General features: G+C 50.9%; 1 protein-coding gene across 1 annotated transcript; it reads right to left on the reverse strand.

Moving 5' to 3' along the window:
- Window positions 1-19,428: 19,428 nt before the first annotated feature.
- Window positions 19,429-22,512, reverse strand: LOC120693196. Its single transcript, XM_039976616.1, has 3 exons — window positions 22,455-22,512; window positions 19,651-20,499; window positions 19,429-19,537 (listed from the first exon to the last, which is right to left on the reverse strand). Exons 1-3 carry the CDS (start codon window positions 22,477-22,479, stop codon window positions 19,482-19,484), a joined length of 930 nt encoding a protein of 309 aa, XP_039832550.1. The 5' UTR covers window positions 22,480-22,512; the 3' UTR covers window positions 19,429-19,481.
- Between the last annotated feature and the right edge of the window lie 5,256 nt (window positions 22,513-27,768).

A 27,768-nucleotide genomic window follows, 5' to 3' on the forward strand; every position in this document is an offset into this window, starting at 1 on the left:
AAAGAAAATTTTCTAGTCAAATCATCCACTTTTTCTTTTTCTCTAGAGAGTGACTCTTTCAACTCAAGAAGAGTGCCATCCTTGACTTTGATTGAGTTCACAAGCATCTTGTTTTCCTCTCTTTCATTGGCGAGGTCCTTTTCAAGAGCCTTGAATTTTTCTCTCTCAAGTCTAAGCAATTCTTCTTGTGTTTCAAGAGTCTCATCCGCTTCATCTAGTTTCATAACTAATTTCATCATTTTAGTTGCGGCCCCTTTACCATATTTCTTGACTAGTTTAGCAACTTCTACTTCATTATCTATTTCATCGTCCGATGAGTTTGGAGATGTTACCTTGGAGTTTTTAGCCATGAAGCACATGATAGGATCTTCATCCTCATCGTCGGTGAGATCTTCAAACAAGCTTGTAGGATGTGGAGATGATGCCTTGAAAGCCATGGTTGCAACATCTTCTTTCTCGGACTCACTTTCTTGTTGTGAATCCCATTCTTGACCAAGATGAGCTTCTCCGGCTTGCTTCTTGTATCTTGATCTATCTCTCTTGATTGTGCTTTCTTTTGTGTCTTTGTTCTTCTTCTCTTCCGGGCAATCGGCAATGAAATGCCCAACTTTGTTACACCCAAAGCATGGCCTATTAGATCTTCTTCTTGGCTCATACTTCTTGTTCTTCCCAAAGTTTCTAAAGTTGCTTTTCTTCAATACTCTTGTGAAGTTCTTGATAAAGAAGGCCATTTGCTCATCATCAAGCTCATTATCATCATCACTACTAGTGCCTTCATTTTTTGATGATTGGTTTGCCTTTTCTTTGCCTTTTGACTTAGCTTGAAGTGCCAACCCACTATTCTTGGCTGCTTGTTCTTGAAGCTCGGCTAGATCTTGGTTAATCTTGACTCTCTTCAATTGATCATGGTGAGCCTCAATTCTTCCATGGACATTCTCGGCAGTGAAGTGCTTGAATCCTCTTTCGGCTCTAATCAAGCTAGGTAGAGTAACATCCCTAACCATATACACGATCAAGAGCTTGTCCACGATCTCACGGTCACCCCACTTGTCACCACCAAGAGATTTGATTTGATTTGTGATCTTCTTCATGCGGTTATACATCTCTTTCACACCTTCATCCTTCTTCATGGAGAACAAGCTCAATTCATCTTCCAAAGTTTTGATTCTTGATTCACGTACTTTTCTTGACCCTTGATGGTTCACTAGGAGAGTTTCCCAAGCCTCCTTGGCGGTTTGTGCATCTTCTATCTTATTAAATTCTTCAGGGCTCACGGATGTGTGAAGCATGTTCAATGCTTGAAAATTTCGTTGGAGCACATATGATTGAATGGGTGTTGGAGTTTCATCTTCTTCCGGTAGTTCACACCCAACCTCTACAACCTTCCACACATCCTTGTGGATTGCATTCATGTAGCTGTACATCTTTATCTTCCATTGATTGTATCCGGTCCCATCAAAGAAAGGTGGCTTGCTCATGTGGATTGATGCATTGTGCTCACTAGGTAGTGAAAAAGTGTAGTCATGAGCAACTCTTCGATAATCACCTTTGCCTTTTGACCTCGATGAGCTGCCCTTGTTTGAAGAGCGTGAGGCTCTTCTCTTGGAATCAGTGTCAGAGTCATCACTAGAATCAATAATAACTCGGGAACTAGACTTTTTCTTCCTTTGCTCCTTCTTCTTTTTCCTCCATGCCTTCCACTTCTCATAAGACATCTCATCATCGGATGTCTCTTCTTCACTTTTTTCTCCACCATTCTTATTCTTTTCTTTCTTGTTGTTGTTGGATGACTCTGCATTCTTGTCTTTATTTCTTTTATCACCGGAATCGTCTTTTTCACCTTCATCAACCGGATTCTCTAGATTCTTTTCATCATCCGACATCTTGACCTCTCCGGACGGTTAAGTCCTTTGAATGGAGAGCCAAGCTCTGATACCAATTGAAAGGACCTTAAGATGCCTAGAAGGGGGGGTGAATAGGCAATCTGCAACTCAAAAACACTTAAAAACCTGTCAGACACAGACTCAGCCCGGATACTCCGGGTATAAACCCGGATAATCCGGGTTTTGTGGTCCGGAGTATCCGGAGCTATAACCAGAGTCTCCGGGTATGAACAAACTGAAAATAAACTGCAGGAATCTATGTATGAAAAGTAGATCGAGCTAAAGTACGAGTACCATGGTTTCCTTAAGGTTGATATCCAACAAACAAAACTCACTAGAAACTCGTGAGTGAGTAGATCGAGCTCAAACCCTAGAAAAGAAGTCTCACAAGCAAATAGCAATGAAATTAAGTAAATTAACACAAAAGAGACAAGAATTTGTTTCCCGAAGTTCACACCCGAAGGTGCTACATCTCCGTTGAGGAAGGATTCGAGAGAGATGCTCAAGAACCCATATGCTGTCACAGAACAGTCCAAATAATACTGATCAAGTGCAATAATTAACAACTTAAGCTTAAACCACAGCTTTTGCACTCAACCAGTACACCCAGACTGCCTGCTGTAACCAGGATTGATTACATGGGAACTCTCGACAAAAGACGAGCACAGGTGATTACAAGCAAAAGCAGAGTTCAAATTAATTTACAAACAGAGTTTAACACAAGCTTTAGAAATAATTTGCAAGAAAGTTTTACAATCCAGGGTTTACAATCCAAATCTAAGAGTTCAACACAGCGGAAGTAAAACAGAGTTTAAAACAGAGACCCAAAATACAATACGATAACTGCCATCGATGACAAAAGACGAGCTTCACATCATGCCCACTGATGTGAGGCCAATCTGCCCGTATTTCATGGAGAAGACGGAACTCACTCGACAGTCCAACCCGGAGGAAGAGGCTGACCAATCCAAGACGCGCAGATCTCCTCGAAGTCTTCCGGAACACAGCCTGCTCAGAAGGGGGTACAACCAAACCCTGAGTACTCTAATACTCAGCAAGACTTATCCGTCTATGGGTATACTTAGCCCATTATCTGGACATGCAAAACTCTTTGGCTCTGGAGTTGTTTTGCGGAAAAGCTACTAATATTGAATCCTTACTTTCAATATTTTAGCTCCAATTGATTTGACAGCTACAAACTAGGTTCGTATATTTCTCTAGAACATACATGGTTGATCATATTATCTTTTAGTAACATACAACTCAACATTTCCATTCCAGTCTCATTCCACTTCTTTACTACGATGTGACAGAGAGATCAAGGTTTTCATATCCGCGAGTCAAGGCGAATCGATCCGATTTAACCTTGCAAGGTGGACCTAACTCACACGCCAAGTGCGACCCCGCCGAGTCACACCGAGCAACCGTTCCCACGATTACCCCGAAGCCTGAATCAAGCCCGCCAGCACCCGGATGATGAGCCCCACATGTGCGAACACCCGGTGAACCCATGGACGACTTCACCATCCGTCATCCCTACCCAGCACCGCAGGTCGAGAATCAGAGTTCGACACAATTTAGGTAATTAGCTTACCGGTTTCAACTACCTCCTACTCCTGGCATGTGGTTAGTACTGTTCAATCCTCGATCAATAGTGCCAACAACGGTACGGTCCTCAATCGACACAGGTGGAGTCTCGGTTTTTCCTTTATTCCATAGTCATGTCCAACTTTCCTCCACCCGGTCTCCACTTTCAATCATACAGTACTCTTTTCCCATAACCTTCTGAAATAACAACCCTATATCTCGTGGGTGATTGGAAATCACCCGTCTTCTACCGAATCTTCTTTACGCGTAGCAGTGCTATCGTCCTGCACATACTAGTAGAGACACTAGAGTAATCTAGGGATTATGCATCTAGGGTTCCATACAACTCCTAGAAACTTAATGCACAAGTACATACTTTAATAACACTTTGTAAATTTAAAGTAAGGGTCATGCTCCGGGGCTTGCCTTGCAAGTCAGCGGGGTTAGCAACGTCTTCCGGAGCTTGCTCAACGGCTTCCTCGATCTGCTGCTCTCCTGCTGGTGGCTCCTGGACCGGCTTAGCAACTAGCTCGTAGACAGCTTCATTCGCGGCGTCTACACATATGAAAAAGGATGCCATGCAATAATTAAAATGGTGCTATCGTGGGGCTTCTAGGGGTACCCACAGCCGGGTGGCGGAGCGCACCCGCCTATTTCCAATGAGGGAGTACTCGGGGAAGTACTAGGCGATGGGGCTGAATCTACGCTGAGACAAGGACTCAAGAACACACGATTTAGAGTGGTTCGGGCCGCCGGACCGTAATACCCTACGTCCACTGGGAGATGTATTGTTCTTGGTGTGTATGAACCTATCCTCTGCTGGCCTTGGCTCTTACCCAGCCTGAGGTTTTCTAGCGGCGCCCCCTCCTTTTATAGACCAAAGGGGGGGAGCGGATACATTGGACGTTGGGGCCCCGACAGGTGGGCCCAACGCGACTGTGCAGCATACTGCGCAGAGTACTCAAACGACTACAGTAGTTGCGAATCTTTCCTCCGATATGCGTACTGCTGCTCCTCTGACTCAGGGGGGTCTTCTCTTGTCCCGTCAGCTAGGTGCCCGTTGGAGTAGCGTAGCTTGCGGCGTGACCTGCTGAGGCTATTATGTAGCGTCATAATGGGCGAAGCCGAGCCGTCGTATCCGACTGTTACGGCAGACTGGCAGACGCGGCATGGGCGGCGCCAGCGGCTCCACTGCCTTGGTAATATGCGATCAATAGTGTCCCCTGGTCAATCAAACGCCTCAGCTTCTGATATATTAATGCAAACATCCACCTACCGCAATGAATGCAATGGTGGGTGAACGTCTGTATGGAAACCCAGACAGCCATATCTTGCAGATACGTGGCGTCTCCAGACCACCCGGATGTGGGGTGTCGATTCCTTCCCTTAGTGAGGGGTCCGGTTTCTATACAGGGGTCCGGGCCCCCATGAGGGGTCCGGGACCCTGCGGGGGTCCGGTCTCCTTGGGAGGTCCGGAGCCCCGGCTGCATGCGCACGAATTCCTGCCTCCTCCGGGACACGTGGTGTCTCCGGACCTTTCAAAATCGTGGGAACGGGTTCGGACCGTTGCTGGGAGAATAGGACTTCGGACCACAGGGGTCCGGCTGCTTGGATGTAGTTAAAGATAACTACAAGACCCTTGCCTAGGCACAGCAAGAAGGGGTACCCCAGCCCTGGGGTACCGACAGTGGCCCCCGGGCCCACCTTGGGAGAGGTACGAACCCGTAGGTGGGGCCACTACCGTGACGTGTTTCTACGCAGCTTGATTGCGTTGGTGTGCTCATGGAGAGAGCGGGTGTCCCGGACCCCTGAGGCCGGTACACCTGTTGCCAGGTTTAGGTACTAGAGTGCTCTCCATAGGGCGACGAAGGTGTAGGCTTAGGGTACGGAACCAAGCTAAGCGGCTACACAGACTTCAGATCGCTCAGGGAGCAAACACTGCTTCCCGGACCCAGCTTTTGTCGACCGTGGCGAGCGGTCTCCGCCGGAGCGAGCCACCGGAGTGGACTTGGAGCGACCGTGGCGAGCGGTCTCCGCCGGAGCGGGCCACCGGAGTGGACTTGGAACGACCGTGGCGAGCTGTCTCCGCCAGAGCGGGCCACCGGAGTGGACTTGGAGCGACCGTGGCGAGCGGTCTCCGCCGGAGCGGGCCACCGGAGTGGACTTGGAGCGACCGTGGCGAGCGGTCTCCGCCGGAGCGAGCCACCGGAGTGGACTTGGAGCGACCGTGGCGAGCGGTCTCCGCCGGAGCGGGCCACCGGAGTGGACTTGGAACGACCGTGGCGAGCTGTCTCCGCCAGAGCGGGCCACCGGAGTGGACTTGGAGCGACCGTGGCGAGCGGTCTCCGCCGGAGCGGGCCACCGGAGTGGACTTGGAGCGACCGTGGCGAGCGGTCTCCGCCGGAGCGAGCCACCGGAGTGGACTTGGAGCGACCGTGGCGAGCGGTCTCCGCCGGAGCGGGCCACCGGAGTGGACTTGGAACGACCGTGGCGAGCGGTCTCCGCCGGAGCGGGCCACCGGAGTGGACTTGGAGCGACCGTGGCGAGCGGTCTCCGCCGGAGCGGGCCACCGGAGTGGACTTGGAACGACCGTGGCGAGCGGTCTCCGCCGGAGCGGGCCACCGGAGTGGACTTGGAACGACCGTGGCGAGCGGTCTCCGCCGGAGCGGGCCACCGGAGTGGACTTGGAGCGACCGTGGCGAGCGGTCTCCGCCGGAGCGGGCCACCGGAGTGGACTTGGAGCGTTGCTGACGATCCGATGAAGCATGTTACCGGACCTCACAGTAAGGTGCAAAGAAACCAAGCCTTATACTAGAAGGGAACCCGGGACCTCTAAAGACAGCAGACTCGGATACTAGAGCGCTTGTAACAGGGAAGTGAAGTACGTAAACTTAGGGTACATTACCAGGCTAAGCTACGCGGAGCTTCTCTTCCCCGGGATACGAGTGCCACTTTTCCAGAGCAGATCCTTAGGGGTCCGGACTGCCTTCCAGATAGAAGGGGTGTTCCCACCTGACCATAAGCTAGCAACTCAACTAGGTTTGTTAGTAACAAGGAAAACTCCGTTCAAGAGGAAAGAATAGTTAAACCAAGGCGAATAAATGTAATCAGGGTGGAGCCTAGGTAAAACTGAGAAAGAAAAACTCCTTTATTATTGTGGTTGTCACGGTATACATCAGAGGTCGGGATTACGAGGTCGGACCTCCACCGCTCCGGACCGCTTCCTGCCTGTTTGCGCGATAGGGCCAGAGGTCGGGTTTACAAGGTCGGACCTTGACCGCTCTGGACACGCACGTAGGCGCCACGTTATTACAAAGGAGGAACTCTCTTAGTCTTTTCTTAGGAGTAACCTACGGCTGCATGCTATACAGCGTGTTCTTCTTCGGAGGTGATGGTTCCCTGGATGTGCCTGAACCGCATCATCTAGCATCACCTCGGGAGCTCGGGGGACCCCTCCTTGCCTAAGAGCTGTCACATGCCTAGGTAGCATGAGACACATTCTTTGGCTTTGAATGGAGAGGCCCCCTCCCCCTGCCGTCGCCGTTGCCGATGGAAACCAGACACCCTTGCGCAGCAGATGGACCGGTGCGACGCGTGGAGAAGTACGGTCGTTCGCCGGCTTGTCCTTGGTGCTAGCGCCAGGGGCCCCCGCGCGAGGTGGCGGGGGTCCTGTCTGCAGCAGCACCGAGCAACGCTGAGGTGGATCTCTGGTGCTGGAGACGGCAGGACGACACGGTCAACTTCCTCCGGGATGGCCGTCGGCTCCAGGCTCCATGTTGAGAGAAAGCCTTGAGCCGACGCCATGCCACCGGAGAGGAGGTGTGGCCGTTGCTTGAGAGAAAACCTTGAGTCGACGTAGGGGTAGCAGCGCCCAGCGACGCCCCCGCTGTGCGCTGCCACGCCGGCTCTGAGGTGTTGCCGTGGCGACGCACAACAGACGCCGCTGTCGTGCGCCGCCATACCGTGGGCGTTGGCGCCCCAGTGCCATGGCACGTGGAGTGAGTGCGGCCCTAGCTTCCTTCATCTTCTCGCTCGTCGTTGCAGAGGATGAACACGGCCCAGAAGCCCGAAGATCCAACCTGCGCCTGACCTCCCCACGGACGGCGCCAAAATGTCGTGGGGCTTCTAGGGGTACCCACAGCCGGGTGGCGGAGCGCACCCGCCTATTTCTAGTGAGGGAGTACTCGGGGAAGTACTAGGCGATGGGGCTGAATCTACGCTGAGACAAGGACTCAAGAACACACGATTTAGAGTGGTTCGGGCCGCCGGAGCGTAATACCCTACGTCCACTGGGAGATGTATTGTTCTTGGTGTGTATGAACCTATCCTCTGCTGGCCTTGGCTCTTACCCAGCCTGAGGTTTTCTAGCGGCGCCCCCTCCTTTTATAGACCAAAGGGGGGAGCGGATACATTGGACGTTGGGGCCCCGACAGGTGGGCCCAACGCGACTGTGCAGCATACTGCGCAGAGTACTCAAACGACTACAGTAGTTGTGAATCTTTCCTCCGATATGCGTACTGCTGCTCCTCTGACTCAGGGGGGGTCTTCTCTTGTCCCGTCAGCTAGGTGCCCGTTGGAGTAGCGTAGCTTGCGGCGTGACCTGCTGAGGCTATTATGTAGCGTCATAATGGGCGAAGCCGAGCCGTCGTATCCGACTGTTACGGCAGACTGGCAGACGCGGCATGGGCGGCGCCAGCGGCTCCACTGCCTTGGTAATATGCGATCAATAGTGTCCCCTGGTCAATCAAACGCCTCAGCTTCTGATATATTAATGCAAACATCCACCTACCGCAATGAATGTAATGGTGGGTGAACGTCTGTATGGAAACCCAGACAGCCATATCTTGCAGATACGTGGCGTCTCCAGACCACCCGGATGTGGGGTGTCGATTCCTTCCCTTAGTGAGGGGTCCGGTTTCTATACAGGGGTCCGGGCCCCCATGAGGGGTCCGGGACCCTGCGGGGGTCCGGTCTCCTTGGGAGGTCCGGAGCCCCGGCTGCATGCACACGAATTCCTGCCTCCTCCGGGACACGTGGTGTCTCCGGACCTTTCCCAATCGTGGGAACGGGTCCGGACCGTTGCTGGGAGAACAGGACTTCGGACCACAGGGGTCCGGCTGCTTGGATGTAGTTAAAGATAACTACAAGACCCTTGCCTAGGCACAGCAAGAAGGGGTACCCCAGCCCTGGGGTACCGACAGGTGCAATGAAATGATATAAGTGCTCATGATGCAATGATATTACCGAAAGAAGATTATTTGGCAACACAAAAAGGAAAACTGCGGCTAGGAGCGAAACACGCGCAAGAACTTAAGTTGCAGACATGAATAAAGCCACAAAATTTACTAGCATGAAGGTACATTGATATCACATGCAAGAAAAATTTATTAACTTTTATTGCAAAAATAAAGTATTTATTTTTGCCCTAGCAAAATAAACTGGACAACAACAGATCCACAAACATGCATATATGCTATGTACCTGAACATTTTTCAGTGAACTACACACCTAAAGAGTAAGCTACTGCATAAATTTCATAATTTTTATAGCAATAGAACAACCAGTATTAAATAAATAAGCTTAAACACAAACCAAAATTTAGCAGGGGAAAAGTGACATTTCACAAGCATGAGTATTTTTCCTCTGAAGATTTTGATCTAAACAACTCAACAAAATTTAGTTTGCATTTTTTGCATTATTCTGCTATTTACTATGCATTTTACAAGATCAGTACACAAAACTGAAGCTGGAATTTAACTGGAAACCGGAACCTCCGGGTTCCAAAACAAGCAGTTCTGGTTTTGGGGGCAAAAACAGGGGACTGCCAGGCCAAGGCCATGGTCGGCGCGTGGCGCGCCGCCCTCGCCGGCGGCGAGGCCGGCCGATGGTGGGGCGGGGCAGCTGAACGGCCAGCACAGGCAGGCCGGGCCGCAGCGCGTGGAGGCATCGCGCAGGGCCGCGCCAAGGCGACCCGTGAAGGGAGGGTAGCGGTGGCGGGCTAACCGCGGCGGCGAGGCCGCGTTTCGGCAACGGCGGTGCCGGGAGGAAAGGGGGAATAAGCCGGGGAGTAAGAAAGGGACGCAGCGAAGCTCACCGCACACTTGAATCGAACGGAGGAGGACCGGAGGTGGGGGCTCGGTGTGAGGGGCGGAGCTCCGGTGAGGGCAACAATGGCGGCCGGTGATTGGATAGCCGATTCAGCCGGGAAACGGCTCGAACGAGCTCGGGGAGGTGCGGCATGGGTGCAGGGCGAGGTGAGGGGGGTTTAGGCGCGCGGAATTGAGACACGGCGGCGAGAGGTGGCCGGAGCGACGCCGGCGACGAACTCTGCTCGTGTCGACCTGGCTCAGCTCGAGCTCGGAAAGGAAGAATGGGACGGGGACGAGAAGCCTCTAGAGCACGCGAAGGATAAGGGTGACACGCACAGAGGGCGAGGTTCGCCGCGACGGCCGACGCGTGGCGTCACCGGCGGCACAGTCGCCGGTATGGGCGTGTGCCGCCGGTATGGGCGCCGGAGTAGGTGAAACAGAGCAAAACTGGAACTTCCGGTTTCCAAACCCGGAACCACCGGGTTTTGGGACAAAACAAATTCAATTTTGGAGCGCCCAAAACTACAATTTTCGCACAACAACTTGAACTTTGGCCAAAATAAAAGTTGTAGAGGAAGAAAAGATCTACAATATTGGTATTGGATAAAAATTGTTTTGATCAACGATTTGAGAGATAAAATTGGGTCAAAAGAAGATCAAAGCTGATTTTAGACTCAGCGCAAAGAGGGGTTCAGACAGAGATTGGATTGGATTTTGACTGCTGGTTTGTAATTAGCAGAAATTGCGCAAACATAATTAAACTTGAATGCATGTGATGACATGAATTCAAAATATAATTATGCATGCACAATTACCACTAATGACAAAGCTTAAACTAATGATCATGATTAAGCGATGCTTAGCGGCTAATGTACAAGATTAACACCAGGGGTGTTACAGGTACATACTTTGTTATGTTCAAGAGCTAAATACTCTTAGTTTCCTGCGAGGCCACAAACGCACACCAACTGTTTTTCGTGCCACAGGTAAAACTTGAATCCCAGTACTACTTCTACATGGAGACACAAGTGGCACTAGCTATTCCAGATGAAGACAACTGCATAACCATCTATTCCTCAACGCAATTGCTTGAGATCACACAAAACAGGGGACAGCCAGGCCAAGGCCATTCTTGTATAAGCATGTTCTTGGTCTGACTTGTGCAATGTAATGTAGCAACAGAAATGTCATGCAGATCTTAGATGACGTTCACCAATTTCCTTCATGATGTTGGAGTATACTGGCAGTGCCCTTTGCGTCGTCCTTGTAGTATCTTTTCTGCTGTTTTCTGGTTCAGACCAGCTAAGTTCTTTAGACTGGGTTACTAGCTATGCTAAGGATAGCCTGAATTTTCCATATTCTGAAAAAAACATGTACAACTGCACTTGTTTTTGAATCACTGACTCACTGTCTGTTTGTGATCTGCATTTGAACAGGGGTGAGGCTGCACAACATCATGGGGCTCTGTCTTGACAAGCAACAATCCTACTAGTGGGGATCAGGATGTCCTCCTTGGCCTCTCTTGGACCTCTCGATTGTTCTGACGACCATGCCTGGTGAGTGGTGACTGGTGTAGCGGTGTGTGATACTAGCAGCGACCACTGAGCACTGTAGCGGTGAGAGATATTTGTAGCTTGGCTCCTCAAATGCAAAGCTTGAGAAATGTGCTAAAAGTTTTTCTTTTCCTCTGTACAGTCATTTACTAGATTAATCTTCAGACTAGAGAATGGTAAGTCTGAACCCGTGGTCATTCTGAAGACAAAATGCCATATTGTCTATGCTTGCTTGACAAAATGCCACATTGTCTGCACATCTGCGGAACACCTGCTGTGTAGCATTATGCCTGCTAGTCTTTTTGGACGATTTACAGATCGAATGATCGATGTGTGTGTACTGTTCGGCGTGACACTGGTCGAAGGCGAGCAACACAACGCCTAACGGTCTGAACGGCGAACGCCGGCGGTGCTCCGGCGAGGCGGCGGCGTTCATGGGGCGTCTGCCGTTGTTGTAGTCGTTCGAAACGCAACGCCGAGCATGATATCGGTATCGGCACCCAGCTTGCATGCGGAACATGTGCGGAGACGTAGGCAACCAAGTCCCGGGGTCCGGCAGCTCTCCGGCGAGCCATGGCGGCGTCCCTGCGACGACTGGGGAGAACGGTGTCCGAAATACCGACCAGGGGTGGACGGTATTTCAAATAACGTCCACCCCTGCTACCCTTTTGGCCGTTGGATCGGACTCGTGCGGTCCGGATCGGGCGAGGACTCGGTCGTCCTCACAATTGTCAGGCAGGCGCGCCCGCGCCCGCGCCCGCGCCCGGGAGTTGGATGCCGCCATCGCCACGCCATGGCGGAGGTCCGGAGGCCGTCGGCGGGCTCGTCAGCCGAGGACGCGGGGGACGTCGCCTCCGCTTCCATCGAGGACTGCCCTCGCGTGCTCTGGTCTTTGCAGTCGTCCGTGGGGCCGCCGGCTCGTACCTCGTCGTCGCTGCCGGCGTGAGCTTCCTACCGCTTCGATTGCAACGCATGATCAAAGTGGGCGGTGGGACAGAGAGATCGGCCGCAGCACCAGCGTTCTAACTTTGCAGCGAGGTTCAGAGTTCAGACTTGAGGGCCACTCAGGGTCCCAGGAAACCAAGCATGTTCCAGGAGACGGCGTCCCGGCGCGGCGCGGCGCGGCGGGCCGCATGTCGCCGCAACGGTAGCCGAGCATGCGGCGAGCAGGTTCTTGCGCGGAATAGCCCCGGCTGGCGGTAGCTGCCAGAGCGGATCATGTGGGAGTGCCCAGCGCCGGCGACCGGCTCCGCAACACGCATCAGAGGATGCAGCCGAAGCTCATAGTCTGATGGCTAAGGGGAAAAGAGGCGTCGCGGCGGCGGCGGCGGCGGCGGCGACCGTGTTGTGGCCGTCGTTCGAAAGGACGAGCAGTACGTCAGCATCCGTGTTGCATGCCAAGGCGTCGCGACTCGCCGGGGTCAGACGACTCAGACCAGCAGGCACCCCGCTGAGCCACCGCGTGCCGTGGAGACTGAGTGCAGGCGCAACTGTGCTTGCACACCGCGACGCCATGGAGGCTGAGCTCTTCCGGGACGAAGGAGAGGGAGCTCATCAAGACATCAATGCCTGCGGCGCGGGGGCTCTCCGACGACGGCGAGCAACTGTGTGCAGCAGGGGCGGCATCCTCGCGACGACCAGGGGGTGGACGCTGTTGACCGGGGGTGGACGGTATTTCAAATACCGTCCACCCTGGGCCCCTGACAGACGTCCGATGGAACATGTGCGGCGCAGATCGAGCGCGGATCGGGCTCGGGGCTGACCATCGTCGTTAGGCAGGCGCTGGAGTTGCACGGTGGCATGGCGCCATGGCGGAGGCAGGGGGCTCATGTCAGATTGATCACGGGTCGTCAAGCAGCGGCCGCCGGCGATCCCGCCGGTCGAGCACGCGGGGAACTTCGTTGCCTCTCGCTTCCGTCTTCCGGAACATCTCGTGCCTGTTGTGCGCTCTGGACGACCGTCCATGGGCGCGGAGGCTCGAACAGGGGTATGGCCGACCGACCGCGAGGCCGTCGGGTCGACCTCGCCGTCCTTGCCGCCGGCGGGTACGAGGTGGAGAGCACCTTGTTTCCTATGGAGATGCCGGTCACGTGTGTGGTCTGGAAGTACAGTCGCTCGGTGGCTATGAGCCGATGAGCTACTGCAGCGCCTGGGACAGGATAGTGGCCATGGCCGGGTCCACGTCGTCGTAAACCGCGACGATGAGGTCGATGCCCCTGCTCGGCGAGCGTGGACAGCACCTGCAGGGTTTGCATGTTGAGATCGCAGCCCTAAGAACTGAGCAAGAACAAGAGGAAGAGATCCAGGCGTGCCCGTGCCGAGAGCTGGATGCCATCAGCGCCATGGCGGAGGCGAAGGCCGGATGCCCAGGTCCGGCGCACCCCTGGAGTGCGGTGGAGCACGCCTGCCGGCTCATCGGCCGAGGACGCGACGTCGTCACCGCTTCCTTCGAGGACAGCCCTCGCACGCTCCGGTCTGGGCAAGTAACCGTGGGGTCGCCGGCTCGTACCTCGTCATCGCCGCCGGCGCGAGCTTCCTACCGCAGTACCGCACCGAGTTCCATCGCAACGCAGGCGGCGCAGAATCGGAGTGGACGGTGCGACAGAGAGCGCGACCGCAGCAACAGCGTTCTACTTTGCAGCTAGATTCAGGGAGCGCCTAACAATCCATCCCAGTGCGCAAGGCGCTGAGCAGCCCACGCCGGGCTCAAGCGCTTGTTCCGGGAGACGGCGTCCCAGCCCGGCGAGGCGTGCGGCATGTCGCCGCAGCGGGAGTACGCGGTGAGCAGGTTCTCCCGCAGGAACAGCACCGGGCCACCGGCCAACGGTAGTTGCCCGCGCGGATCATGCGGGAGTGCCCAGGATGCAGACGGAGAACATGCGGCGCAACTATGTTCGCGCACCAGGACGCCATGTAGGCTGACCTCTTCTAGGAGGAAGGAGAAGGAGCTAACCAATGCCCGCGGCGCGGGGGCTCTCCGGCGAGCCACGGTGTGCAGCAGGGGCGGCGTCCTGGCGACGACCGGGGGGCGGACGGTATTTTGAATACCGTCCACCCGGGCCCCTGACAGACGTCCGATAGAACACGTGCGGCGTAGATCGAGCGCGGATCGAGCTCGGGGCTTACCGTCCTCGGCAAGCAGGCGCGGGAGCTGCACGGTGGCATGGCGCCATGGCGGAGACCGGAGGCTCGGGTCAGATTGATCACGGGGTCTGGGGTCATGGAGCAGCGGTCGCCGGCGATCCCTCTGGTCGAGCACGCGGGGAACTTCGTCGCCGCTCGCTTCCGTCTTCCAGAACATCTGGCGCGCTCTGGACGACCGTCCATGGCCTGGAGGCATGGCCAACCGACGCCATCCTTGACGCGGCGGGTACGAGGTGGCGAGCACCTCGTTTCCCATGGCGATGCCGGTCAGCCGCACGCCGGCGATGAGCCGATGAGCTACGGCAGCGACTGGGACAGGATGGTGGCCATGACCGGGTGCAGGTCGTCGTAAACCGTGACGATGAGGTCGATGCCGCTGCTCGGCGAACGCGGACAGCACCTGCGGGTTTTGCATGTTGAGATCGATAAGATGATGCGACGAGCACCGAACAGAACGTTGTGGGCCAGTGGCAGCGCACATCATGATGTCCATCCTTTGCCTCTCCGAGCTGTTCTTCAGATCCAATCTGACAACCATGCCTGGCATGGTGCCCAGTGCCATGGTGGTGGTGTGTGACCGGCTGCAGGACCCCCAGTGGCGAGAGAGATCTGTGCCCTGTCAGGGCCTGCTGACCTCGTCACAAGCCAAGCCAGCCACTTGCATTGGCTCTTTTGCGTCTGTTTTTTTTTCTTTTGAAAAACCGGCAGGAGCGCTGCCAAATCATTTAAGGAGGGAAAGCAAAAGTTCAAATAAAGTGTTAAATATTACATAGGAAAGAAAAACTCACGCACAAGCGATACATACAGCAAACTAACATGAGCTAAGATACACCCGGCACTCTCAAGGCTGCTTGCCGCAGACCAAGCTCCTCCTTGATGAGAGCAAAAACCTGTGGAGCTGACGTCGAAACGCCTTGAAAAACTCTGCGATTCCTTTCCTTCCAGATGTTCCATGCCGTGTACATTAGAAGACCAGCAGCGATCCTTCGATCAGCCTTGGACAGATTATTCACGGATGATTTCCACCAATCGTCGATCTCCAAACCTGGTTCCGGCACCTGCACCAACCCAGCTGACCAAATTCTCATGAGAGACCAGACCTCCCGCGCAAAGACGCACTCTAAACAGAGATGTATCGCCGTTTCTTGCTCCTGGTCGCACAGCTTGCAGACTGGGTCACACGGCCAACTCCTCTTGATTAACTTGTCTGCCGTTAGTATTTTACTTTGCACCAAAAGCCATGCAAAAAACTTATGTTTTCCTTCGGCCTGTGCCTTCCAAATATCATTGCCCTGAAAAGCTGCAAAAGAACCGGTGAACTGTGCCAAGTAAGCTGACTTGGACGAGTAAGCTCTGTTAGAATTAGCCAGGCTTAAACATTAGAGGCTAATAACCCAAGATCTTAACATAACCTAGTTCATGACAGATCAATCTAATGCGGAATAAATGGTTAACATTATACCAGCGTTAGCAGTAGCAGCAGCCATTTACGCCTGATCCGTAGAGGAAGTAGGCGTTCTTGTCGGTGTAGGAGATGCAGCAGCGAATCGGCGTCCTCCGGGCGCCAAACGGGAGTGCTTGGCCTTCCAAACCCCTCCAGTGCCCTTAGCGATCAGACTAGCGGTGGCTAGGGTTTTAGAATGACGTGAATGGTCATTAAGGTGCTAACCACGACCTTATATTTATAGGCACTGTGGGGCTGGGGGCCAGCCTCTGGAAACGGGCCTAATGGGCCTGCTGATCACAGCCCATTAGGGTTTTATCATTAAGTTTCCTTAATCACGTTTAGATGGTTTAAACGCTTACTTAATAGTGAAGATCACAATATCTTAACTGAAATATTTATCTCCAATATTCTCCCACTTGATCGAACGGTTAAAGCTAATGTTCGTATCATACTAATGTTCACCCTTAGTAGTAACAGAAAGTACCGGACCAATGCGTCGTCAGTAGGTTGATGCACTACTGGGACCCATTACCCACAGTCTCACTGAAACACCTCGGTAGAACGCTTATTTGTTAGTTAGGAGTCATAATGGCCCTAAACCAGGACCTAAAGACTATCCACCAAACCCATATTAGTAACGTGCTGCTTAAACACGTTCGGTGGTAAGCCTTTAGTGAGCGGATCCGCTAACATAGAATTAGTTCTTATGTGCTCAATCTTAATGGTTCGATCCTGGCATCTTTCTTTCACAACACGATATTTAAAGTCAATGTGTTTGGAAGCACCACTTGACTTGTTGTTACACGAAAAGAATACTGCAGACTGATTATCGCAGTATAACGTTATAGGTTCCGTAATGCTGTCAATTACCTTGAGGCCCGGAATAAAATTCTTAAGCCAAACAGCCTGTCCAGTTGCTTCATAGCATGCCACAAATTCAGCTTGCATCGTCGACGCTGCAACTAAACTTTGCTTAGAGCTTTTCCATGATATAGCTCCACCAGCTAACATGTAGATATATCCTGATGTAGATTTCCTACTATCCACACATCCAGCAAAGTCAGCATCAGTATAACCCACAACTTCAAGGTTATCTGATCTTCTGTATGTGAGCATGAAGTCTTTAGTGCCTTGGCAGTAACGTAATGCCTTCTTGACACCAACCCAGTGGACCTTTCCGGGATTTTTCTGATATCTTCCAAACATTCCGGTAGCAAATGCCAAGTCAGGACGCGTACAGACTTGTGCATACATCAGGCTTCCGACAGCTGAAGCATAAGGTATGTCCTTCATCTCATCTGATTCCAATTGGTTCTTAGGACATTGGGCTTCACTAAACTTATCGCCCTTCGCTAATGGAACAGGTGTGGCCTTACTCTTATCCATATTAAATCTCTTAAGCATTTTCTCAATATATGCCTTTTGAGACAATCCTAGTACTCCTTTGGTCCTATCTCGGTGTATCTCAATGCCCAGAACATAAGAGGCTTCACCAAGATCTTTCATATCAAAATTGGATGAAAGAAATCCCTTTGTTTCATGCAGCATACGCTTATCACTGCTCGCTAATAGGATATCATCCACATAAAGCACTAGAATTATAAATTTACCACCCTTTATTTTAGTGTAGATACAATTATCCACATCATTCTTCTTAAATCCGAATTTCTTAATCACTTGATCGAATTTAAGGTTCCACTGTCTTGACGCTTGCTTAAGCCCGTAAATGGATTTCTTAAGTCTGCATCTCAAATGTTCCTTGCCCTTCACAACAAAACCTTCCGGTTGTGCCATGAAGATGGTCTCATCCAAGTCACCATTAAGGAACGCAGTTTTGATATCCATCTGATGTAGCTCTAAGTCATAATGAGCCACTAGCGCCATAACGATTCTGAATGAATCTTTCTTAGACACAGGGGAGAAGGTTTCATTATAATCAACCCCTTCCTTTTGTGTAAAACCTTTGGCTACAAGCCTTGCTTTGAATCGTTCGACATTCACTTTAGAATCACGTTTAGTCTTGTAGACCCATTTACAGCCTACTGGTTTGACTCCATTAGGAATATCTACCAGATCCCAAACATCATTGGAACTCATGGACTTAAGCTCTTCTTCCATGGCCTCAACCCATTTGGCAGAGTTCTCACATGATACTGCCTCTCTAAACGAGTTAGGATCATCAGCTTTCCCAATATCATACATGTCTTCACTTAAGTATGTCTCACAATCAGGGAAAACTGTCTGTTTCCTAGCCCGCTGTGATCTTCTTAATGGTTCAACAGGCTGAGGTGCTGGTTGAGGTGCAGTCTGAGGCACCTCGACAGGGTTCTCAACTTCAGCATTAGGTGCCATTTGCTCAGCTTGTTGTTCTCTCGCAGGCTCAGGAGCTACTTCAACAGACGGAGCAGCGCCAGTACTCTGAACAGAAGGCGTAATCTGAACAGATGGTGTACTCTGAACGGAAGGAACAAACAGCGGCACTAACTGAGGTGTTACTGTTTCTTGAATCGCCGGGATGGGAAGCTCAACCCGTATTTCTTCAAGATTAATTTCCCTCCTCGGAAAGCTCCCACTGATTCCTGCATCCTCTAGGAATACAGCCTGCCTGGTCTCAACGAACTTAGTGAAACGATCAGGACAGTAGAATCGGTATCCCTTAGACTATTAAGGGTATCCGATGAAATAGCAGCTCACCGTCTTATCATCTAATTTCTTTTGCTGTGGATTAAATAACTTAGCTTCGGCTGGACAGCCCCACACACGCAAATAATTAAGTGATGGTTTCTTCCCAAACCACAACTCATAAGGTGTTTTTGGCACGGATTTGGAAGGAACACGATTAAGTATGTGTGCAACTGTTTTTAATGCTTCCATCCACAGCTCCACAGACAAAGTAGAATAACTAAGCATGCTACGTACCATGTCCATTAGTGTACGATTACGACGCTCAGCAACTCCGTTTTGCTGTGGTTCGCCCGGCATACTGTACTGGGCCTTTATACCATTCTCTTCAAGATACTTAGCGAATGGTCCAGCTACTTGGCCGAATGGAGCATGTCTCCCATAATATTCACCACCTCGATCCGATCTCACTAATTTAATAGTGACATTATGCTGATTTTCCACTTCAGCCTTGAATATTTTGAATTTATCTAATGACTCGGATCGATCACGAATGGGGTAAATATAACCATAACGAGAGAAGTCATCTGTGAAAGTAATGAACGAGTCAAAACCATCAACAGACTTTACTGGGAACGGGCCACAAATATCAGTATGAATTATTTCTAATAGGCCCGTACTCCGAGTATCTCCTTTCTTAATTGTCTTAGCGAATTTCCCCTTAATACAATCAACACATTGTTGATCTAAGTCTGAGAGATCTAATGAATGGAGTATCTCTTCTCTTATGAGACGCTCAATTCTCCCCCTCGAAATGTGGCCCAAACGACAATGCCACAATTTCGAAGAAGTCTCATCATCACGCTTACGCTTATGCGATACATCATCCACATTTATTGCAGAATAAACTTTATCAAGAGAGAGCAAATAAAGATCGCCTTGCAAATGACCAAGGCCCACACTTAAATTATAAAATTTAATGTTGCACACAGAGTTGCCAAACTCACAAATATGTCCCGACTTATCTAAACGCGAAACTGAAATAAGGTTTCTCTTCAAACTGGGAACATAAAGAACATCATGCAAACTAAAGTTAAAGCCGTCTGGTAACTCCAAATTGAAGCTCCCAATGCCTTCAACCTTCACTTCATTGCCATCAGCCACTCTTAGACTTCGCTCCCCCTCTCTTATAGTTCGGATCGAACTGAATACCTGCAGTGAATTGGAAATGTGCACAGTGGCACTTGAGTCAATCCACCAAATATTGGGAGAAAAATTCACTAAGAATGATTCATCAATAAAAGATACAGAATCAGTAATTGTACCTTTGTTCTTAAGCCACTCCTTAAATCCATGGCAATCCTTCTGCTCATGTTTAGGTGACTTGCAGAACTTGCACAGCCTCTCATTAGAGGTCTTCTTATGTGACACGGCCTTGCTCTTATGGCCCTTAAACTTTCTCTTATGCTGCCTGCTGCTGCCAGACTCAGCCTGATGCTTAGGAGTGTTGCTCATGCTAACACGCCCAAAGCGCTCGCTGACTATGTTGACAGCATCCTTCATCCTCTCAGCTTTCTGCCTTTCTTCTTCCTCAACACAGTAGCTAATGAGCTCAGCCATGCTCCAAGTCGCCTTCTGAGTGTTGTAGCTTATTTTGAAGGGACTGTACTGTACTGGCAGAGAAGTCATGATGAAGTGCACCAGAAAACCATCAGAGATAGCCATATCCAGTGTCTTCAGCTTATTTGCCATGTCACATATGCTCATAATGTGCTCCCTGATTCCACTTTGCCCATCATACTGTGAAGTCAGCATCTTCATGATCAGGGTGCTAGCATAAGTCTTGGAAGAACTCTTAAAGTTCTCCTCCAGCTTGGCAAGGTATGCCTTGGCGCTCAGATCATTACCATCCTGGTCCTTATCAGGAATAGCACCACAGATGGCCGGAGTGATCGTTTTCTTAATGATCATGTTGGCCATCCTGTCTGATCTCTCCCACTTCTCAATGGCAGTACGATCACCATTGGGATCAGTGGGCTCTGCTGGCTTGTTTTGGCGTAAGGCGAGATCATACTCGCACACAGCAATGGCCACCTGAACATCTTTATACCAGCTGGGGTAGTTGGTGCCATTTAGGGGCTCAATGGACTTCAGGTAGCCCGTCACAGTGTTCACTGAAAATCATGAGAACAATAACTTAATTAAACTCACAATTAAGATGCGCATAAGAAGTATGAAATTAACCCTACGATGGTCTGATTAAAATCATACATAAATTTCAATTTGCATCACCGATGGGGAAAACAAACGAAATTTATCATTAAAACTCATAATTAAATCAACGATGGTCAGAATTAATTACAAGTGCTCTAAATAAACTTCCCGATGGTTCCATTTAAATAGAGTGCATCTTAATTGCTTATGGTGGATGAACATAATTTTTAGTGAATAAATGCAATTAAAACATAATTAAAGGCATTTACATAACTCATGGAAATTAATTAACATAATGCTGGTAATAATAAGTGCAACAGAAATAATTAAAGCCTTTAAACATAACAGCAATTAAATTGAGCTTAAATCATAAGAAACAGTAATAGAAAAGGCTTTAAACATTTAAAATTGGGCTAAAAGACATAAATCTGAACCAAAAACAAAAACGGCCCAAAAATTCCCCTCTTTGCGCGGCCCGTTAAGCTGCTGCGCGGCCCAGTCCGGCCCATCCCGTGAAACCCTAATGCGGTGAAATCTGGATCGTTCATTAAATCCAACGACCACAAACTATCGTCGCCTCGTATAAAAAAAAAGAGAAGAGCTGTCGGAGGGATGCCCTAACTCCCTTCACTCCCTCTCCTATCTCAGCCCGAGCCGCCACTGCTCGCAGGCCCGTCCGTCGGCGCGAGCGCGTCGCTCCTCATGCGCGTGCACACGCAGTTGCTCTGGTCCGGCCGTCGCTTACGCGCTGCCGCTTACGCGCGCGAGCCCAGCCCTCATGCCCGGCCGCGCAGGAACCCGGACGCGCAGCTGCTCTGGTCCGGCCACCGCGCGTCCGCCTTGGGGCCGCCGCCAGCTTATGCGCGTGTGGCGCGCACCAGCGGGCCCCGCGGTGTGAGCTCCGGCCGCCGTTGCAGCTTGACGCGGGCGCTGCAGCCCTCAGGGCGCCGCCTTGGGCTACGCGTGCCGCCTGATGGGCGATGGCCACGCGCGGGTCTGCGCGTGCCACACGCGCCGGCTGCTCTGGTCCCGCCGCCAGATCTCATGTGCGGGCCCGAGCGCTGGTACTCCTCATGCGCGGCCCGTGGCCTCCAGCGCGGTGAGCGGTGTGGCGCCGCTGCTCCTCATGCGCCACCGCGGGCCCTCCCGCCGGCGCCGCGTGCGCTCAAGCCGCGCGCGGCTCCGTCGGGGAGGCCCTGTCGTGGTGCTCAGTGGGCATACTCATGGCCACACACAGGTAAGTGCTCCTTCAATCTTAGGGTTAGGGTTCATCATGAGATTTGGGGGTTTTCTTAATTCGATCTGAAATTTGCAATCCTCTTCTTCTACATGCTTACTGATGCATCCAATCTCATGAATTTGGATCTAATTTGCGGAAATTAACTTACCAGTGGCATAAATTTGGGGAACAGATTAAGAACCGAAACCCTAAAACCTTAATTACTCAACTTAATCATGAAAATTAACTTAATCTGATGCATTACTTAGGCATGATTGCATCTAATCCGGTACTTAACTCATAACAGATCAAGATTAATCTTAAACTAGACCTAAACCGAATTAGATTAGATCTAATCTCGTGATCAGAAACATAATTAACCATGATTTAGATCTAATCACGCATGATAAACACATAAAAGCCATTATGCAGGATCTAATTGCATCTAAACCGTGAATCAAACTTAACTGTGCAATAAGATCTAATCTGCACAGCACGTTTTGCATCTTAAACCGACGAAAACAGAGGCATAAACATGGCTCAAAATTGATCGTGCATGACTAGGTTAAGATGGCTCATGATACCGATTGTTAGAATTAGCCAGGCTTAAACATTATAGGCTAATAACCCAAGATCTTAACATAACCTAGTTCATGACAGATCAATCTAATGCGGAATAAATGGTTAACATTATACCAGCGTTAGCAGTAGCAGCAGCCATTTACGCCTGATCCGTAGAGGAAGTAGGCGTTCTTGTCGGTGTAGGAGATGCAGCAGCGAATCGGCGTCCTCCGGGCGCCAAACGGGAGTGCTTGGCCTTCCAAACCCCTCCAGTGCCCTTAGCGATCAGACTAGCGGTGGCTAGGGTTTTAGAATGACGTGAATGGTCATTAAGGTGCTAACCACGACCTTATATTTATAGGCACTGTGGGGCTGGGGGCCAGCCTCTGGAAACGGGCCTAATGGGCCTGCTGATCACAGCCCATTAGGGTTTTATCATTAGGTTTCCTTAATCGCGTTTAAATGGTTTAAATGCTTACTTAATAGTGAAGATCACAATATCTTAACTGAAATATTTATTTCCAACAAGCTCCATCTGCACTCCATCTCCAGCAAATTTCATCAGTGTTATCAGTCAACACAGCTTGCTGCACTAGGTCCCAAAGGAACACGAATTCTGCCATTTGTTGAACTGTGCTCATGCGCCACAGCCCTCTCGTCCAGCTCTGATCCTGCAGTTCATCTCTCGCCTTTCTATTTTTCCTTCATGCCAGCTTGTAGAGATTTGGTACAATATCAATTGGAGCTCTGCCGCCAAGCCAGGAAGAATGCCAGAAAGAAGCTTTTCGACCATCACCAATTGTAACCGTAGTACTTGTTCTGAAGAGTTGTCGATCAACTGCATCACATGGCACAGATGTGCCAACCCAAGGTCGTTCCTCATCGGTCCACTCTAACCATAACCATCTTAGATGCAAAGCCCTACTAAACAGCTCCAAATCGAGAATTCCGAGTCCCCCAAATTTCTTTTGCGTCTGTACGTGGCGCATCTTTGGCCATGTTTGGTTCCCTTCTAGAAGAAATTTAGAACGGGAAATCTTTTGTATATGGCGGGCTAAATAAAATCTATTTGTAAAAAATCTCTTTACAGATAAATATAACTTTTTTGCGACGAATCTAATAACAATAATCAATCCATGACTTGCTACAGAGATGCTACAGCAACCATTCTCTAATTATGTGCTCAAAGATCTTGTTAGATTCTTTAGGGTTCCTAGCGCAGAGGTTCTGAAGTTAATTTTATAAATTGTATTTATTTAATAACTCTAATTAGTGATCAAAGTGATAAACAGTACTACTTCTAGGTACTTCTAGGAAACTAAACGGGGCCTTTCTTTCGCTGCGTCCTGCCTGACGGGAAGAAAATTGTGTGCGCGATAAACATTACTATTTCTAGGTACTTCTAGGAAACCAAACGGGCCTTCCTTTCACTGCGTCCTGCCTGACGGGAAGAAAATTGTGTGCGCCCCGGGCACACGGAGTCTCGCGTGCGCTCCTGGCCCAGATGTCCATCACGTGTCTATCCAGTGAGAATCAGACGGACACCATGTTGAAAAAAAAAGAGAGAGAGAATCTTGGCACTTGGATAATTTTTTTTGTTCAGAAAAGACACTTAGACAATTTATTGTGTGCAACTACTTGAGGCTCTTGGCGTGTGGTTCATAACTAGGCGTATAGCTCGCGCATTTGCGCGGCTAATATTGAAAATTCAAAAATTTGCATGTCATTGCATCCTTACTTAAAGATTATATATACCATACATCATTCTGTTCATTATCGTAAATTATGTCTTATTATTGGTTAAAACAATTCAAATATGATCTACCTATAATAACGATTTGATTTGTTGAGTTTTAATAATACTATGCATATAATTATTCTTATTTCATTTTATTTTGATTGATTGTTGTTAGCTTTAATTTTTATTAACAGTATATGTTTGTAACTGATACATAGCTAAATAATATTTTATGTTTAATTTTTCATAATGATATTGGTGGGTGATTTTTAATTGGGCACATGAGTATTTAAGGCTAATTTTTATTATAATGGCAGTGGTAGGTAATTTTTATTTTTGTATTTTTCTCCGATTAACATGAGAATTTTTAGACTTTGAAAGTGAACGTGAAGGCTCTATTTGTTGGCCAAATAATAAGATAATAGATGGGGCCTGCTGGTTTGGTATCAGACTGAGTGCATCATTGCCTGGTTACCTCTCTGATTTTGCTAAGCTTTTCTTTGCTGTGATCCCTTGCTCTGAAATGTTTACATGCTGATGGTTTGCTGAGGCTTCCAAATATATTTCGACATTGCCCTCTGTGGTTGGGTTCTACATTCAGAAGGAATCTGCTTAGAGTGCACTAGCGTGGGATTGATAAGGTTAAAGTTGCTTGAGCAAATATTAATCGCATACTCGCATGGTAAGTATAAGTAAAACACTAGACAGCAATTTTGCTTCTGTCTCAGTTACATGAAAGTATGTCTTGTGAACTGCCAAGCTTGCTTTCCTTGCATGCCCACTCATGCCATTGGAGCCAAAACAGGTTGCTACACAAGAAGCTGACCATGCCAATCTTCATTGGCCGAGCAAGACAAGCGAAGTGCGATCATCAGGGCTCAGGTTAGTAACTTAGTACCTACCATTTCTTTTTTGAACGTGATGTACCTACCATTTCTTGTATAAGCATGTTCTTGGTCTGATTTGGGCAATGTAATGTAGCAACAGAAATGTCATGCAGATCTTAGGTGACGTTCACCAGTTCCTTCATGATGTTGGAGTATACTGGTAGTGCCCTTTGCGTCGTCCTTGTAGTCTCTTTTCTGCTGTTTTCTGGTTCAGACCAGCTAAGTTCTTTAGATTGGGTTACTAGCTATGCTACGGAAATCCTGAATTTTCCATATTCTAAAAAAACATGTACCACTGCACTTGTTTTTGAATCACTGACTCGCTGTCTGTTTGTGATCTGCATTTGAACAGGGGTGAGGCTGCACAACATCATGGGCTCTGTCTTGACAAGCAACAATCCTACTAGTGGGGGTCAGGATGTCCTCCTTGGCCTCTCCTGGACCTCTCGGTTGTTCTGACGACCATGCCTGGTGAGTGGTGACTGGTGTAGCGGTGTGTGATACTAGCAGCGACCTCTGAGCACTGTAGCGGTGAGAGATATTTGTAGCTTGGCTCCTCAAATGCAAAGCTTGAGAAATGTGCTAAAAGTTTTTCTTTTCCTCTGTACAGTCATTTACTAGATTAATCTTCAGACTAGAGAATGGTAAGTCTGAACCCGTGGACATTCTGAAGACAAAATGCCATATTGTCTATGCTTGCTTGACAAAATGCCACATTGTCTGCACATCTGCGGAACACCTGCTGTGTAGCATTATGCCTGCTAGTCTTTTTGGACGATTTACAGATCGAATGATCGATGTGTGTGTACTGTTCGGCGTGACACTGGTCGAAGGCGAGCAACACAACGCCTAACGGTCTGAACGGCGAACGCCGGCGGTGCTCCGGCGAGGCGGCGGCGGCGTTCATGGGGCGTCTGCCGTTGTTGTAGTCGTTCGAAACGCAACGCCGAGTATGATATCGGTATCAGCACCCAGCTTGCATGCGGAACATGTGCGGAGAGGTAGGCAACCAAGTCCCGGGGTCCGGCAGCTCTCCGGTGAGCCATGGCGGCGTCCCTGCGACGACTGGGGTGGACGGTGTCCGAAATACCGACCAGGGGAGGACGGTATTTCAAATAACGTCCACCCTGCTACCCTTTTGGCCGTTGGATCGGACTCGTGCGGTCCGGATCGGGTGAGGACTCGGTCGTCCTCACAATTGTCAGGCAGGCGCGCCCGCGCCCGCGCCCGGGAGTTGGATGCCGCCATCGCCATGGCGGAGGTCCGGAGGCCGTCGGCGGGCTCGTCAGCCGAGGACGCGGGGGACGTCGCCTCCGCTTCCATCGAGGACTGCCCTCGCGTGCTCTGGTCTTTGCAGTCGTCCGTGGGGCCGCCGGCTCGTACCTCGTCGTCGCTGCCGGCGTGAGCTTCCTACCGCTTCGATTGCAACGCATGATCAAAGTGGGCCGCAGCACCAGCGTTCTAACTTTGCAGCGAGGTTCAGAGCTCAGACTTGAGGGCCACTCAGGGTCCCAGGAAACCAAGCATGTTCCAGGAGACGGCGTCCCGGCGCGGCGCGGCGTGCCGCATGTCGCCGCAGCGGTAGCCGAGCATGCGGCGAGCAGGTTCTTGCGCGGAATAGCCCCTGCTGGCGGTAGCTGCCAGCGCGGATCACGGGGGAGTGCCCAGCGCCGGCGACCGGCTCCGCAACACGCATCAGAGGATGCAGCCGAAGCCCATAGTCTGATGGCTAAGGGGAAAAGAGGCGTCGCGGCGGCGGCGGCGGCGGCGGCGGCGACCGTATTGTGGCCATCGTTCGAAAGGACGAGCAGTACGTCAGCATCCGTGTTGCATGCCAAGGCGTCGCGACTCGCCGGGGTCAGACGACTCAGACCAGCAGGCACCCCGCTGAGCCACCGCGTGCCGTGGAGACTGAGTGCAGGCGCAACTGTGCTTGCACACCGCGACGCCATGGAGGCTGAGCTCTTCCGGGACGAAGGAGAGGGAGCTCATCAAGACACCAATGCCTGCGGCGCGGGGGCTCTCCGACGACGGCGAGCAACTGTGTGCAGCAGGGGCGGCATCCTCGCGACGACCAGGGGGTGGACGCTGTTGACCCGGGGTGGACGGTATTTCAAATACCGTCCACCCTGGGCCCCTGACAGACGTCCGATGGAACATGTGCGGCGCAGATCGAGCGCGGATCGGGCTCGGGGCTGACCGTCCTCGTTAGGCAGGCGCTGGAGCTGCACGGTGGCATGGCGCCATGGCAGAGGCAGGGGGCTCATGTCAGATTGATCACGGGGTCGTCAAGCAGCGGCCGCCGGCGATCCCGCCGGTTGAGCACGCGGGGAACTTCGTTGCCTCTCGCTTCCGTCTTCCGGAACATCTCGTGCCGTCGTGCGCTCTGGACGACCGTCCATGGGCCCGGAGGCTCGAACAGGGGTATGGCCGACCGACCGCGAGGCCGTCGGGTCGACCTCGCCGTCCTTGCCGCCGGCGGGTACGAGGTGGAGAGCACCTTGTTTCCTATGGAGATGCCGGTCACGTGTGTGGTCTGGAAGTACAGTCGCTCGGTGGCTATGAGCCGATGAGCTACTGCAGCGCCTGGGACAGGATAGTGGCCATGGCCGGGTCCAGGTCGTCGTAAACCGCGACGATGAGGTCGATGCCCCTGCTCGGCGAGCGTGGACAGCACCTGCAGGGTTTGCATGTTTAGATCGCAGCCCTAAGAACTGAGCAAGAACAAGAGGAAGAGATCACTGGAATTTTGCAAGGGTAAGAATGGCTCGTTGATCGATTCCCCTTGATGCCGGTTCATCCCTTCCTCGAAATCTTCATGCCT

The sequence above is a fragment of the Panicum virgatum genome, chromosome 9N, assembly GCF_016808335.1.
Source record: "Panicum virgatum strain AP13 chromosome 9N, P.virgatum_v5, whole genome shotgun sequence".
NCBI lineage: Eukaryota > Viridiplantae > Streptophyta > Magnoliopsida > Poales > Poaceae > Panicum > Panicum virgatum.

Bases quoted from the DNA above. Each gene is read 5' to 3' on its own strand.
- LOC120693196 (XM_039976616.1), bottom strand. From the start codon at position 22,479: ATGGCTGCTGCTACTGCTAACGCTG. The intron at 20,500-22,454 runs GTATAATGTTAA...CATGATTTTCAG, and splicing joins TGCTGCTACTGCTAACGCTG to TGAACACTGTGACGGGCTAC. The intron at 19,538-19,650 runs GTACAATTACTG...AATTCACTGCAG, and splicing joins GGAGTGGCTTAAGAACAAAG to GTATTCAGTTCGATCCGAAC.